At 43.9% G+C, this 15,753-nt stretch overlaps 1 protein-coding gene across 7 annotated transcripts in view; it reads right to left on the bottom strand.

Annotated features, from left to right (window-relative positions):
- SYNE2 (spectrin repeat containing nuclear envelope protein 2) overlaps nucleotides 1-15,753 on the bottom strand; it is a 268,235-nt gene that overhangs the window by 62,455 nt on the left and 190,027 nt on the right. For all 7 annotated transcript variants that reach the window (XM_030558566.1, XM_030558561.1, XM_030558559.1 and 4 more), the window contains 8 exons: nucleotides 15,559-15,741; nucleotides 14,930-15,079; nucleotides 13,908-14,084; nucleotides 12,351-12,506; nucleotides 10,275-10,427; nucleotides 2,640-2,810; nucleotides 1,435-1,568; nucleotides 796-1,000 (listed from right to left, as the gene is read on the bottom strand). In XM_030558566.1, the coding sequence (XP_030414426.1) occupies nucleotides 796-1,000; nucleotides 1,435-1,568; nucleotides 2,640-2,810; nucleotides 10,275-10,427; nucleotides 12,351-12,506; nucleotides 13,908-14,084; nucleotides 14,930-15,079; nucleotides 15,559-15,741 (1,329 nt within the window). The remainder of the gene's footprint in view (nucleotides 1-795; nucleotides 1,001-1,434; nucleotides 1,569-2,639; nucleotides 2,811-10,274; nucleotides 10,428-12,350; nucleotides 12,507-13,907; nucleotides 14,085-14,929; nucleotides 15,080-15,558; nucleotides 15,742-15,753) is intronic.

Here is a 15,753-nt window from a genome sequence, read left to right as displayed (position 1 = left end):
AAAGAGATTTACAGAATATCCTCTTGGAATGTGTAATCCTCTGCCACGTTCACTTAATTCTAAATGTGAAAATCCCTGGACTTTTATTCCACTGAAAACTATATTTCAGTGAGCAACGAGTAAAGATTAACTATAAAAGGACAGACTTCCCTGAAAGGTAAAATATGCTTTGGGGCGTATTGATCCTTTCTTTGGCATGGATCAGACTGTAAGCACTTCAATTATTTATGAAGGTCAAAATATATAATAAAGGTCAATCATTTTTGGTTCAATGATTGCTACAAAATATCCAGATTCTCAGGTTCCCTATGTTACCTTCACAGAGTATTGCCACTGCAACGGGATGGAAATCTGGCATTAAATGCCAGCCAGGGATTCCTTTTACATTTGGGGATCACTGGAGGGGATTAAGCAAGAGTACCTGGCTCTATGCCAGTTACTCCTGGCACCCCACCTCTGGCATAGGAGACATGTCCAGAGCAAACTGCACCCTAGGGGACCACTGCAGACAATATAGTTTAGAGAAGCCTTGCTGCTGCTCTAACTTATGCTGAGGCTAAACTGGTCCCGGGCTGCCCACAGAAATGGAGAATACAAAAGGTGAAGTCAGGTCACCATCTCCTTCCCTTCTTTGCATCCTGTGCTTGGCCTGACCTGAGGACTGGGCCAATGTAGTTAAAGAAAATGAAAAAAGGACGGATTACAAAAGAGAAGTCAGGCCCTGGTTTCCATTGTCAGGATTTTTAAATAGGTCCAGCCTTGCATAAATAAGGCAGCGAGAGCACTTTTATGTACCTTCACATCCTGTATCTTCTGCTTCAGGGCTTCCACCATGTTGTCTTCAGGTAAGTGAGTTCCCAAGAGCTGATGACACTGATCTTCTTGTTGTTCTAACCTCAGTGCTGCCTCAGTGTATAACCCATCATACGACTCCCAAAGCAATAACAAAGCTTGTGCTGTCTGTAGCTCATCAGTGACTTCTTCATTTGCCAGAGTCCATCTGCAATATACAAGAATATAACACAGGTTATTGATTTAGGTTTTGCCCTTACACTGGGGGATGTGCACGGACCAGCCACTGATCTCTTTTGAAGATTCTCAGTGGAATTTCTCTGGATTTACACTAGGGCATCTGAGATCAGAGTCTTGCCATCTGTAATGTCCATACTGCATTGCATGTTTACTATGTTGCTGCTTTTTCTGTTTGTTTGTTTTTTGGTCTACCACCCAGACCCACAATAAAACAATATGTTAAAGTCAACTGGCCCTAGTTCACCAAGATATTTAAGCACATGCCTGACTTTAAGCGTGTGAGTATTCACAATGAAGTCAACAGAAACATTCACATGCCTAAAGCTACGCACATGCTCAGCACCTTGCAGAATCGAGGGCCTTTATTACTAACATCAATTTTGTGTCTTTTTTCAGGCGTACCTTGTATGTGCCTCCTTGCATTTAAGATCAATAATCTCTGCAAATGAGGAACAACAGTATTTCTTGAGGTTAGCAGCAGAAGCCTGGAGCTTGGCCCAGCTTTCTTCACTCTTCTCTGCTTTGTCTTGAAGAGACTGTGAAAAATGAGTCACAATAGTTAGATGTAGAGATGAATGAGCCACAGTTCATTGAGCTAAAATGTAGTTTTCTTTAGAGACTAGCAGATGTACAGTAGTGATACTGTAGCAACATTTATGACAAAGACAAGTTTTGTGAAAGAAATTAAAAATGTAACAATAATATACTTGCTGCTACAAATTAAAGAACTGAAGAATAAATTGTGGCCAAATCGTGTAATACATAATTTCAGAAGCATCTCTTTACACAGGTATTGGTCCAGTGGGACTCCTCTTTTGAATAGGTGCTATTCAAAGCAAGAAAGTGTTGAAGAATTAGGCCTTTGACTGGCAAATATGGAAAAATAACTGGTTTGAAATTCCAGTTTATCAAATTAAATATCAATAGAAAAATATCAATTGACTTTTTTAAGAAGTTTCACTTATTTCATTCATATTATTTATTCTAAATTGGAATTAATTTTTCCTTTGGTGTTACTTGTTCCCAGTCCAACCAGAGAGCAGATGTACTTTGAAATTCTTATTTTAGATCGGAAATAATAAAGAAATGTGAAATATCAATAACTATAGTCTTCTGAATACTTGAGGCTTGATTCCCTGTTGCTCTGCACCTTGTTTATTCATTGTAAAGAGAGCACAGAGCAAGCACAAATCACTACCATTCTGGTTTGGTCATACTTTGCACTTGGTCTGCACTGGTGTGAACAACAACATGAGATGTAGGGCAATGAAGAATTAGGCCTTGTCTACACACAATCTTGCATGTGTTTAATCTGGTAGATACCTGAAAGTGCCTTATTTCAATTTAGTTTACACCAGTTCCTAACTTCAGATAAATCCAAATAAGCCTGATTTAAACTGAAATAAGAGCATCTACACAGCTTTTGGCATAGGTTTAACTAAACTGGTTTACATTCAGACCTTTAGTTAAACTGGTGCAACTCTGCTAGTAGAGCAGCCCATGGGCCCATTATCTCTGCAAGTAGAAGGAATGCCACCGACTCCCCCGGACTTTGGGTTAGCTCCAAGTTTGCACTAATACATTTACTTTGTTTTTGGTAGATTTACCTGTAGAGTCTTCACCTGGCCTTTCAAAGCTTCCAGCGATATTACAGAAGGTTTGCATTGTTCTAGGCAATACAGAGAGCTTATTATCATCAGGTTAACTTCTTCATAGGCTTCGTCATAAATTATCCATTGCTGTAATACTGACTGCATTGAGGTTTTTAACTGTGCTACCTGCAAACAAACAATCATTGCTGAGAAAAAGGATTGCTCCTTCTTAACATATACCTATGAAATGTATTAATGAAGCTATTTCTTGGGTAATTTTGAAATAAGAACTGACTTCAGTACTTCAGCTCAGCGCATGCTGGATAACAATCCATAACAATTTCACAAATGACGTATCAAGATAAATTTGAAATACAACTTTAATTGGATACCAAGGCAATGCTGGTTTGGCAGCCACCACTCCAGAACTCCAGACTAGGTGAAAATGTGTGGAAACAACGCACGGCTGTTATTCCTTGCTGCCAATATCAGGATATCTGCTAACAGATAAAGTACTGTGGTTCCTGAAGGCCTTAATCTCCTTAGGAAATAGACAATTTGAGATGGAAATTTAATTCCAGTTTAGTCAAAATTGAACAGAAATTGTTTGGGGTAGTTCAAGCTTCTAATAAAATACCTTAGTGTTCTAGAGAGCTACATTCTCTTGTATGTCATTGTGTGATAACAATGCAGATGAAACAGAACCATAGCCTTGTATTCACATTCAACAACTGCTGGAGGAACTTCAGGACTCCCTAGATACATGAGCTGTGCAATGACTGAGGTGGCAGACTTTGGCTCAATCCCATTTTCCACTGGCTAGTGTACTTGGGCAGCAAACCCAGACAGAGAGACGTGTACCTGAGCCAGTGTGCAGAGGTAGGGATAATTTACCGTTGGTACCAGTCAGCAGCAAATTATTGCCACCAGGGAGCAAAGGGGACACATGGGAGGAATTGTGCCTCTGAGCAGTGTTGGAGTCAGAGTCCTACCTGAGACTCTCCCAGCAGTGTTGCAATTAGTGCACCACCCCTTGCTGAGGACCCTGAAGTCACAATCCAGCCCCAAATTAGGCCAGCCTGCTAGAAGGAAAAAAGCAGTACATAAAGTAGAACCTCAGGGCTTGGCTACACTCACACTTTACAGCGCTGCAACTGGGGTGTGAAAAAACACCCCCCTGAGCGCTGCAAGATACAGTGCTGTAAAGCGTCAGTGTAATCAGGGCAGCAGCGCTGGGAGCGCGGCTCCCAGCGCTGCACGCTACACCCGTAAGAGATGTGGTTTACATGCAGCGCTGGGAGAGCTCTCTCCCAGCGCTGCCGCTCTAACTACACTCACACTTCAAAGCACTTCCACGGCAGCGCTTTGAAATTCCAAATGTAGCCATACCCTCAGAGTTATGAACAGCAGAGTTACGAACTGACCGGTCAACCACAAACCTCATTTGGAGCTGAAAGTGCGCAATCAGGCAGCAGCAGAGACCAAAAAAAAAAAAAAAAAAAAAGCAAATACTGTCCAGTACTGTGTTAAATGATGTAAACTACTAAAAAAATAAAGGGAAAGCAGCATTTTTCTTCTGCATAGTAAAGTTTCAAAGCTGTACTAAGTCAATGTTCAGTTGAAAACTTTTGAAAGAACAGCCAGAACGTTTGGTTCAGAGTTACGAACAACTTCCATTCCCTAAGTGTTCATAACTCTGAGGTTCTACTGTCTGTTACATACAAAAAAACACATTAAAAGAACATTAGGGTTGCAAAGTTAAGCAATTAAACGTTACGAAATGTCAAAATGAAGGTTGCCCACAGCAGCAAGGAGTAGCAATTGCACAGAAAGTCCTGCTCAGCCCCTGTAGCTCTTGGCAGGAGCATGTTCAGTACAGATGGAAATGTCAAATAATTTCACTGCTAAACTATAAGAGGTCTCTACTGAGCACATTTGAATGGAGTTTTTCAAATTCTTATAACTAGGTCAAATTAGAGCTTTTACTGGCCCTGTAGGAAAAAAAAAAGGCGCTTCTCTGGCACCGTGGCAACCTCCCATTGCTGACTTTCAAATCCCTGTTCCAAAACATTAGTGTACTAGGGTTTCTCAACAGAACAGCTAGAAGAGTGTTTTTAACATGAACAAAACAATGTATTTTCTCTAATCTCATTCTGAGAAACAGCTGAACCATTTCTGCTGAAGCTTAAAAAAATATTTTAAAAAATCAGCCTGAAGCAGACACCTGATGTGGAAGATTTCAGTCAAAAGGTTAAAATTTGGCAAAGTTACCTACTGGAAAGCATTGGGCAACCTTAATTTTATCTGCATTACTTATAGTATTATATATTATATGATAGATTGTAAACATAAAGCCGTATTTATCATACACATATCATTGACATTGCTGGGGTTAATTGGCCGAAGAATAAGTTATGGATAGCCAATGAGGAGGGAAAGGGAATCCACAGGAGCATGAGTCGAGCAACTGGGAACTACAAAGGATTTGCCTAGAATTAAAAGCAGCAATGGAAGTGGAGGAGGGAGAATCCAGCGCTGTGAACATGAAAAAGGTTTAGCTGAGAATGGAGAGTCTCTATCAGGACTCTACCAGAGAGAAGGAACAAATAGGAATAGTAAGGGACCAAGTGGATCCAGTTAGAAAGTTTGAGGTTTTCAAACAAATCCTTTAAGCTACCAGAAAAATGTAGATACTTTAAAAAAAAATCGCAAAAGGTGGTAAATTTTTCCTTATTTGACTCCAAAGCAGGTTGATCTTTTTTCCAAACTTGGCATACAGGTTCTCCTTTGGCATGAGAATAAGCATGATAGTTTTTTGGCCAAAAGGAGATTTCTTATCAAAGTTATATGGAGCAAAAAGAAGTAGAAAAAACAGTTACTTACCTTTCGTAACTGTTGTTCTTTGAGATGTGCTGCTCATGTCCATTCCGTTTTAGGTGTGTGCACACCCACATGCACAGTCGTCTGAGATTTTTGCCTTAACGGTATCTGTAGGGCCAGCTGTGGCACCCCCTTGAGTGCTGCGCCCATGTGTCGGGATATCAGGTGCCACCGGCCCTATGCCCTCTTGGTTACTTCTTTCCAGCAACTCCGATAGAGGGGTAGGAGCGCAGGTAACGGAATGGACACGAGCAACACATCTCGAAGAACAGTTACAAAAGGTAGGTAACCGTTTTTTCTTCTTCAAGTGCTTGCTCAATTCCATTCTAGGTGACTCACAAGCAGTATCAATGGAGCTGAGCTCAGAGTTCACAGTTTAGCGGCTTGCAGCACTGCTCTATCGAAGCCAGCACCATTCCAGACCAACTGGGTAAGTGCATAATAGGACGTGAACGTGTGGTCGGACAACCAAGTGGCCTCTCTACAATGTCCCAAATAGGCACTTAGGCTAGAAAAGTTGCCAAAGAGCTTGCACCCTGGTTGAGGGGACAGTGACAATTGCCGGAGGTGGCACCTGTGCCTGACTGTAGCAGCAGCAAATGCAGGCAGTGATCCAAGAAGAAATTATTTGAACAGACACTGGACGACCTTTCATTCTGTTAGCCATTGCGATGAACAATTGCGTTGACTTGCGAAATGGCTTAGTCCTTTCGATGTAGAAGGCTAGCACCCTCCTGACGTCTAGGGAATGCAGCCTATGCTCCTCCTCTGACTTATGCAATTTTGGAAAAAAGACAGGTAAGTAAATGTCAGACCACCTTGGGCAGGAAAGCCAGGTGAGGCAGCAGCTGGACTTTGTCTTTGTAAAAAAACATATAAGGCAGTTCCAAGGTAAGCACCCTAATCTCAGAGACCTGGCAGGCAGAACAGGAGAAGGAGAGAGTAGGAAGCCAGAGGCTTGAAGCAGGGCCCTGTGAGCCACAACAGCACCAGATTCAGGTCTCACAGAGGGACGGGTTTCCTGATGTGAGGGTAGAAGCACTCGAGGCCCTTAAGGAACCTGGCAGTCATGTCCTGGGTGAAAACCAACCTACCCTCGAGCGGCGGATGGAAGGGCAAGATAGCAGCCAAGTTGGCCTTGAGAGATGAAAGGGACAGGCCTTGGAGCTTGAGATGCAGAAGGTAGTCCAGGATTGATTGCAGCAAGGCCAGCTCGGGCCAAATGCCTAGGTCCAATAAGCAAATAGTTTCCATTTGGCCACGTAGGTCACTCTGGTGGAGGGTTGTCTGCTGCCCAACAGCACCTGTTGGACACCGGCCGAGCACTCCTGCTCCTCCTCATTTAACCATGCAGCGCTGGCAGGTTCAGATGCAGAAGACTGCCATGGTTTTGGGACAGCAGGTCCGGCCTGAGCAGTAGCCATAACGGAGCAGCCACCAAGAGATTCAGCAGCGTGACAAACCAGTGCTGATGTGGCCAAGCCAGTGCTATGAGGATCACTTTTACCCTGTCCTGTTTGATCTTCATGAGGACCCTGTGAATTAACAGCACTGGGGGGGAAGGCATTCAACAGAACCCCTCAACACGGGAGTATGAAAGCGTCCGACAAGGAGCCTCTGTTAATCCCCCAAATTGGGCAAAAACGTAGCATTTCCTGTTCTGCCTGGATGCGAACAGGTTCACCTGGGGAATCCCCCACCTCTGGAAGATGATGCCAACCACTTTCGGATGGAGGGACCACTCGTGGCAAGATGAGAAGGTCCTGCTGAGGCTATCTGGCAAAGCATTCCTGACCTGGAGAGATGTGTGGCTATGAGATGGATGCTGTTTTGTACACAGAAGTCTCAGAGCCTGAGAGCTTCCTGGCAAAGGGCAGATGATCTGGCTCCACGCCTTGCTTGTTGATATAGAATATAGCCATGGCAGTGTCTGTCAGGACCTGGACAACTCTGCTTTTTAGGTGAAGTAGGAAGGCTTGGCAGGCCAGGCGAACTACTCTGAGCTCCCTGACGTCAATGTGTGGGGAGCGATCATGAGTCGACCAACAACTTTGCATGCTGAGATCGCCCAGGTGGGCTCCCCACCCCAGTCCGAGGCATTGGAGACGAAGGTCACCAACGGGGATGGAGCCGTAAAGAGAACCCCCTTCAACACCGATGCAGGATTCTGCCACCAGATGAGTTATGACAGTACATGGTCCGGGATCCAGACCACATGGTCCATATTGCATCTGTTGGGGATGTAGACCGACGGCAGCCATTCCTGCAGGGGCCTGAGACAGCCACGCATGTCTGACCATGTAAGTACAGGCCGCCATGTGGCCCAACAAATGCAGGCACATGTAAGCAGTGGCAAGAGGACGGGCTTACATGCACAAGATGAGTTCCGCCATTGCTTGGAACCGAGCATTGGGGACGAAGCCTCTGGTCTGAGTAGACTCAAGACCTGCTCCAATGAACTCTATGCACTGGACTTAAGGTCAACTTTTTCTTGTTTATTAACAGCCCCAGGTTGCGACAGGTAGAAGAAACAAGATCGAGATGCTGTCGCACCCGGTCCCGGGACTGACCCTTTATTGGCCAGTTGTTGAGGTGCGGGTAAATTTGAACACATTGGCGCCTCAGATAAACGGCCACTGGTGCTATGCACTTCGTGAACATTCTCGAGGCTGATGAGAGACCAAATGGCAATGCTGTGAATTGGAAATGGTGCTGGCCCAGCGTAAAACGAAGAAAGCGCCTGTGTCCCGGGAAAATGGAAATGTGGAAATATGCATCCTTTAAGAGTGATTTGGCAATCTTAAGGACCCCAGCGTGGACGGGAATCACAACCCAGGCTGAGGTGGAGGAGGATATAATGTTAAAGAAGTTGTCGGACTCCTTCACAACCTCCTCAGTTTTTAAGTTCAAGTTGGTAGCCACCCTGGTGCTCCTTGAAGTCATCAGGGGGCGGGAGGGAGAGAAGCTGCCTGCTTGGGAGGGACGCGCCACTGCTTCGTCCAGAGAAGACGATGAGCGCACCACCGGGGGAGGGGCAGGTTCCCCTTCCTGCTCCAGGGACGACTCCTTAGGTGCTAGAGTCCAATGCACTGACCCCACATCACATTCGGTACTGTTTTCAGACTCCAGTTCTGGGGGCAGCAAGGGAGGACTGGTGGGAATATGGAACTGGCATTACAGGCATGCTCCACGGGTCCCAGTACAGCCATTGAGCAGGCCATTGTCCCAGCTGCCATGCCATTGCTGCAGGCACCGTGCCAGCTTCACAGGTTGCCAGCGAATCACCCCTCCTTGGTGAGGGGCTGAACTCCCAGTCCAAATCTGACCATTGGTCCTCCGGCGACCAGGGCAGAGCCATCGAGGCCTGAGTCTGCCAATTGACCCTAGTCGGGGACTCGTGAGACGAGGGCAAGGATCGATGCCTGCCTGATGAGCAGAACCAGGGGTATGAAGACCACTGCTGTGACCAGGAGCGATCCTACCCCGGTGAGCACTGATGTCCAGGAGACTGTCTTGACGATGGTGACTTGCGCCATGGCTATCTTTGACAGGAAACTTGCTGGTACTGCTGGTATGGAGACTGGTGTCTTGACTCCAGTGTCCCATGTCTTGTAGGGAAGAGCGTGGCATCAGGGAACCTGGGCCTTTTGACCGGAGACCTGAGACGGGGATCTATGCCTGTGGTCTGGGGAACAAGGATGTTCATTGTTCTATGGGGTGGTCCCAGGACTGGCTTGTCCTTAGGCATTGGGGCCTTAGCCGAGGCTGGCGCCTGGCACAGTGTCTGTGGTGCTGGTTGGCCTGCTTGTTCTTCAGCCACCTGGGCTGTTTCGGACAATGAGGCCCCTAGAAGCTGGGGTCCCCTGCCGCTCCCAGGAGTTGGAGGCAGATCCCTGGCCAGGCAAGGGGGTCTGACCTCGGTAGTACTCCCATGAAGTCCTGGGGTGGGCACATGGCCTGACATTGTTCCTTTGCCTGAGGCCCCTTTCCCTTATGGTGTCAGAGGGCTCTTCTTCTTTTGTCGCTTCTTCGGCACTGGTGAGGGGGAACGGTGCTGGTGGTGCGCTCCACACGGAAGCTGAGGTGCTCGGTGTGGGATTCGAGTGGGAGGGCTCCAATGCAGGATGAAATGCAGCCTCCATGAGAAGGGTCCTCAAGCGGATATCCCGCTCCTTCTGGGTTCTAGGGCAAAAGTGCTTACAGATTCTGGACTTGCCCTTTCTGTGGGACTCCCTCCTCCACTTCAGACAACTGTCATGGGGGTCCCTAATAGGCATTGGCCTGTTGCATGAGAAGCATGGTTTAAAGCCAGGAGAGTGGGGCAGGCTACCCCCTGGGCAAAGTCCCAGCCGGGACTCTAACTACCAACTAACCCAACACTTAATTTAAAGGCTAACTGAGTACCTAACTATATACAAAGAAGACAGACAATGGGTTGTTGAAGAACCGCTAATGATCTTATGATTGCGGAAAGAAGGAACTGAGAGGGCATAGGGTGGGTGGTGCCTATATACTAGTGCATGGGCGTGGCACTCAAGGGGCACCACAGCCGACCCCACCGATACCCCTAAGGCAAAAATCTCAGATAACTGTGCACACCTAGAATGGAATTGACATGAGCAAGCACTTGAAGAAGAATGGGACATCTATTGCAGCCTTAACTATGGATATGTCATTGAACAGCTCAGTAACACTGGAAATTCCCAAAGAGGTCAGGAACTGTTGCGAAGGTTAAATCCTAGGGAGAATTGTAAATGCAAAGGTCTCTACCTGACTGATGACACTATTCCTCATTTCATCCAGCTTATCCATTCTGACAGCCATATCTTCTGAGGTTTGTTTTGCACCATCTTCCAAAGCCACATAATTCTGCTTTAGCTGATCAAGAGCTTTGGATTTAATTGCAAGCTGATTTTCTAGTTCCTAAAGGGAAGAAAGATTAAAATTTTTATGTGTGTGACAATACAAAAGTAAAGACAAATTATTCTTCTTTAAAATCAACCCCATGTCATTTTTCTAACCATGGGAACTTACAGCAATTGAGTTCTGGGAGAAATGAGTTTGCCTCAGGAAACTGGAACAATTGTAATTGTCAGGCAGAACACAAGAAACCACATATGGCCGTGACATGGAATGCAACATGCTGATTTGGAACTGAGAGCCAGATCCTCCGCCAGCACTTGGGCTTCCTTGCACCATTCCAGGCAAAGAGGCTAAAAAGTTTTTCAAGCAGAGCAGGTGAAGATTCCCTATGTCAGACTCCAGCCCTCCTACCCCCTCCAGCATACGCATGCGCCAAAGGTAGGAGCACCTTACACATTGAGGATCTCTGACTTCCTAACAGTTACTAGGAAGTCATTTTCAGCTGATATGGGTTAGAGCAGTCCTGAAGCTGCTTTAACTTACACCGAGCCTGACATCAGCCCCGGCTGACCCTAGCATTGAGGAATGCATAGGTAGCTTTAAGTTTTAAGCCACCTTTCCCTTCGCCTTTCAGCATAGCTTGGCTAGACCAATGATCTGGCCTGGAATTTGGAAGCAGTCCCATTGAAGTCATTGGCACTGCTTGTGAGAAGAACTGCTCCCCAATGCAATTAAGGGGATCACAATGTGGTCCTTATGTATTCAGGAAAGCTCAGCTCAAGCCCCGCAGCAGTACCTGTGAATGTTTCAGACACCCAAATGGGCTGATTCCTTTAACTAAAATGTTGCCCTTTAAGTCAGCACATGTTTTCTGTTAATGATTCACTGTCCAATAGCTTTTTGAATTTATTTAAAATTCATTTAGTTTCTAATGAAGTAAATGAATTTTAATGAAGCATTTTACCAGCCTGAAGCATCGAATCTTATCTTGCTGTGATCAGATATGGTACTTTAGAGATACCAAAAGTATCTTATTAACTAGCTGGTACATTCTCACCCCATACACTTCAGAGAAAATGCAGATAGATGAGTAAATCTGCATTAATATAGCACTGCAGGGAATAATAGCAGCATAATTTGGGAGAGATACAAGTAACCATGGTAATAAAATAGCAAACATTTCATAGGAGGAAATAAGAGTAACACTGAACTGAATGGATGCTGAATATTCCTAGAGTAATTGGGGACCAGCTGGCAGATGACTGCCACTTGTCCTGATTTTGATGGAGCTATCCCACTGAAAAATCCCTAAAATATCCTGGGGGCTGGAGCAGTATGACTGCATTTGTGCCAGGTCACGATGTGGTGAGGCTAGCATCACAGCATCAATAATATAATGACATCTTCATGTATCAACAGGTCAACAGGCAAAGAGGACTAAGTGGGAAAGAGACAAAATGGCCCATTTGAGAAACAGAAGAAATATTATGCTAATGCAGAATTATACCAAGTTACTATAGAGTTGCTATTCTTCCTAACCAAAGTATCACCGAAGAATGTTTCACACTAATCAAATAGGTGAGTCTTTCCATCAATGTGCTGAACCAAACAAAAATGAAATATTTTCCATTAGAAGAAATCTAAAATAAGGTAGTGAAAATATTAAGAATTTTGTTAATATTGCAGGAAATTCCAAGGATAAAAGAGTACAAAAAAAAAACACCTGTGAAATTTCACATCTGTGTTGTGCCAGATCTTCGCGTGCTGTAATTTGGTGCATGTCAATTTACAACAGCTGAGGACCTGGCCCCGATCTCTTTCTTAAATTTTGCATTTCATGTTTTCATTAAAGTGACACGCTGTACTAAGCTTTTAGGAATATGGTAGGTTCCTCCAATTTAAAATAAAAATTATGTGCCTTTTGTAGCATGGACCCAGCAAAGTCTTAAGGGTAATGCTTGCAACATAAAGAACTCTTTTTACCTTACAGTCTTCCAGTGTGTTCTGTACTGAGATTAGACTCGCTGGCTTTTCCAAAGATTTCAGCCTCTCGCCTTGTGCTTCCAGCCAGCTGCTCAGAGTTTGTGCTTTGTTTTCATTTTCAGTGACAATTTCCAAAATATGTTCCAAATCTTGTATCTGCAAATTACAGGATTAAAACATTTCATTTCAATTAAATTATATCAGATTGAAAGTGTTTCGCCAATTTAAACTCCCTGTTTTGATTGGAGTCCCTTGTAGGACTCAAGCATGGCAGTCTCTCCTTTCATACCATAGCTGAAGACAGTATACAGATATACACACCACACTAACAGTTGACAATGTCTATTCTAACAATGTCATGCCTGAAGGGGTAGGATTCAGGAATTTCTCTAACTGCTCATTCACAGTAAATAGCTCTTTCCCCATTTGTTTCTATACCTCACATCATAATTTCTCCATACTTGCTATGCTGACATATTCTCTAACAGAACAGTATTATTGAGCTCTTCTATAGAGATTTTCATCAGCAGATCTCAAAGTGCTGTACAAAGGAGGTCAGTATCATTATCCCCATTTTACTAAGGGGGAAACTGAGTCACAGAGAGGGAAGTGATGTGCCCAAGGTCACCCAGCAAGTCTGGTGGTAGAACTGGGAACACAACCCAGGTCCAGTGTTCTATTCACTAGGCCACACTGCCTCCAACTCTGAGCCTGTTCCACAGATTATTTCTAGTTTCACCAGGGTGAAATAACTCTGATGCATTTATTTATATTTAATAGTAAACACATAATAAAATAAATAATAGCAATATGCACCTTGAGAGTGGTTTTCATCCACTGATCTTAAAGTTCTTCTATAAGGAGAACATATTCCATCATTCCCATTTTCCAGAGGGGGCAGAGAGAAGTTAAGTGACCTGCCCCTGATCACACAGCTGGGAACAGAAGCCAGGGCTCCTGATTCCAGGCTGGTGCCTCATCCACTAGACCACAGTTTTTCATAACAAATGAGTGTGGCTGGCGATATGCCAATCTGTCCTTTTAGTGGTTCCAAAATCATTATGTTAAATGGAAATAGGCAGGGGGAGGATATTTTAGTATCCTGCCCCTTTTCAATCATGTTCCATAATGTGCAGAGGGATTGGACTCTTTTTAAACAGTATCATTGTCCCTGTGACTTCCGAGTGGGTCTTGATCATCTACCTGCTGACGCAGGACTGTTTCTTACCATATACTGCCTACTATTTTCAATTTTAAATGTCTCAAGACGGGGGGTCCATACGGCTTTCCTTCAGCTCAACAGATCTCACCATTATGATTCCCCCGCCCCAATATTCATCTAAATTCTCCCTTTCTGAATTTACTAATTATACCTGTTCTTACACAGGTGTGAAAACACCTACCTACTGTACCTTCCAGGAGTGTTATGTGACTCAGCACATGTGAAAGTGCTTTGAGATCCTTGGGGGAAAGGTAGCGTAGAAGCACAAAGGATTATAACACTTGTAATCAACATTGGAAGAAAAAAAGATATAAAACCATGAGATAGGAGCAAACCTTTCTGTTCAGAGACCCTTGCAGCCTGTGCCACTGCAAGTTCATCTCACCAAGATGCTCTGCAAATTCTGTCCTTTCATAGCGCTTGCTTTCTACATCGCAAGTGCTGATCTGCAACAGCGACTGGTTAACAAAATCAACTGTCCACTGTTTAAAGTTCATCTCCATCATGTATTCCTGAAAAATAGTTACGATGGCAATTTTAATTTCATAAACTCCATTAACTGCTGATTTGTAGTATAATTCTGTGGTATTCAGAGAAAACTTCTTATTCTGAGCCACAGTACAGTGCATTTCCTGAGAGATCCATTCTCCATTGTCTAAATCAACGGTGGCCTTAGTCCGCAGCTAACAGACGTACAGCATGGGCTAAGATAGGTCCCTGCTTCTTTGTCCTTACCCACACAGATGGATCTTTTCAGAGATGACGATTCTGCCCAATAGTAAATACTAACTATAGCTAGGAAATGCCATTTATTTTCTTTGAAAGGAGGAAGAGTTGGGCAAATGAAAGCAGATTCTCTCTCTCTAAAATTGTAGTTGTTTATCATGAAGACACAGTCCATTCACCAAACAGTACCATCCCAACTGGGGCCACTGGATGATATGGTAATAACGATACAAATATCTTGGAGCCTATGAGACTATATGTCCCCCTCAGGAAGGAAGCTAGGAATATCCTTAAGTTTATCCTCATGGAAAATTCTGGCGATATCTACAAGACAAGGCAGTGGTCAATTCAGTCATAAAGAGGTCCTAGGATATGAATGCTAGGAACATACTTTTAACTGTTAACCAGAACCAAGAAGCTGACCCCAAAAGTTCAAAGGGCTAAAGAGCACAGGATTAATCTTCAAGAGTACACCAATGTCCTGAGCTGGAAGACTAAGTACTCAGCTGCCCTAAGGAACCAAGAAGTAAATGGATATTCTACTTGATTCTATTCTGGCTCTTAGACTGCATCCATTACTGTGGTACTTGAGCACCCTGGAGACAACTTGTTCTTCTGCTTGCATATTTACCTTATATTTCTGAAGAAGATTTTTGACTTGGGATGTGTTACTTTGCAAATTTACAGTGGCCTCATCATCTTCTTTTTGTTGTTCCACATGGCTCAGCCATGCCATTATTTCTGTGATGGCCTCACGAGACGGAAGCTTTTCCATCTGAAGCTGGAAATCAAATATATAATGATTCTTCTGTACTTAACTTGCTAGCAATATTAAATCAGACCATCAAGGAGGAGGACATCTTTATCCCAAAAAGACCTCACATAATGTAATTATGTAAGTATGAACTTGCAAGTAAACCTTGATACTCAAATGTAGGATATGATTCAAACCTAAAACAAGAAATTTGGACATCTCTGAAATCTGGAATAAGATTATTGTTGCCTGTTGAAACTAACCTTTATATAAAATATGACATTGATGGGCACAGGCAGAGTTAGGTAGAAATACAGTAATAATTAAGCCTCAATACAATACTGAGGATGCTCCAAAAGTGAGTCAGATGGGTAATTGAGCCCTAAAGAAAAAAGTGCTTTCCCTGCATTATGTAGTGCTTGACTGAATCCAATCAGTAACATTTTAAAATAATTCTGCACATAGCTTGGCTCAAATGAAGAAATGACTTGAGATTCCCTTCTTACCTGGTGAAGTTTTTCTTGGATGGTTGGGAACTGAGTGATCAATTCTGCCCATTTTTGCTCAAACTGTGCCAAAGATGATCTAAGCAGTGCAGCATCCATTTGTTTCACATGAAGAAGCTGGTTGCCAGTGCTTATGACAGATGACTTCAAGGATGATTTTTCATCTACTTCCTTAGAAAATAACTGAAATATACA

This window comes from Gopherus evgoodei, chromosome 4, assembly GCF_007399415.2.
Source record: "Gopherus evgoodei ecotype Sinaloan lineage chromosome 4, rGopEvg1_v1.p, whole genome shotgun sequence".
NCBI lineage: Eukaryota > Metazoa > Chordata > Testudines > Testudinidae > Gopherus > Gopherus evgoodei.
The sequence above is the reverse complement of the archived record's forward strand: the minus strand, read 5'-3'. Positions and strand labels throughout refer to the sequence as shown.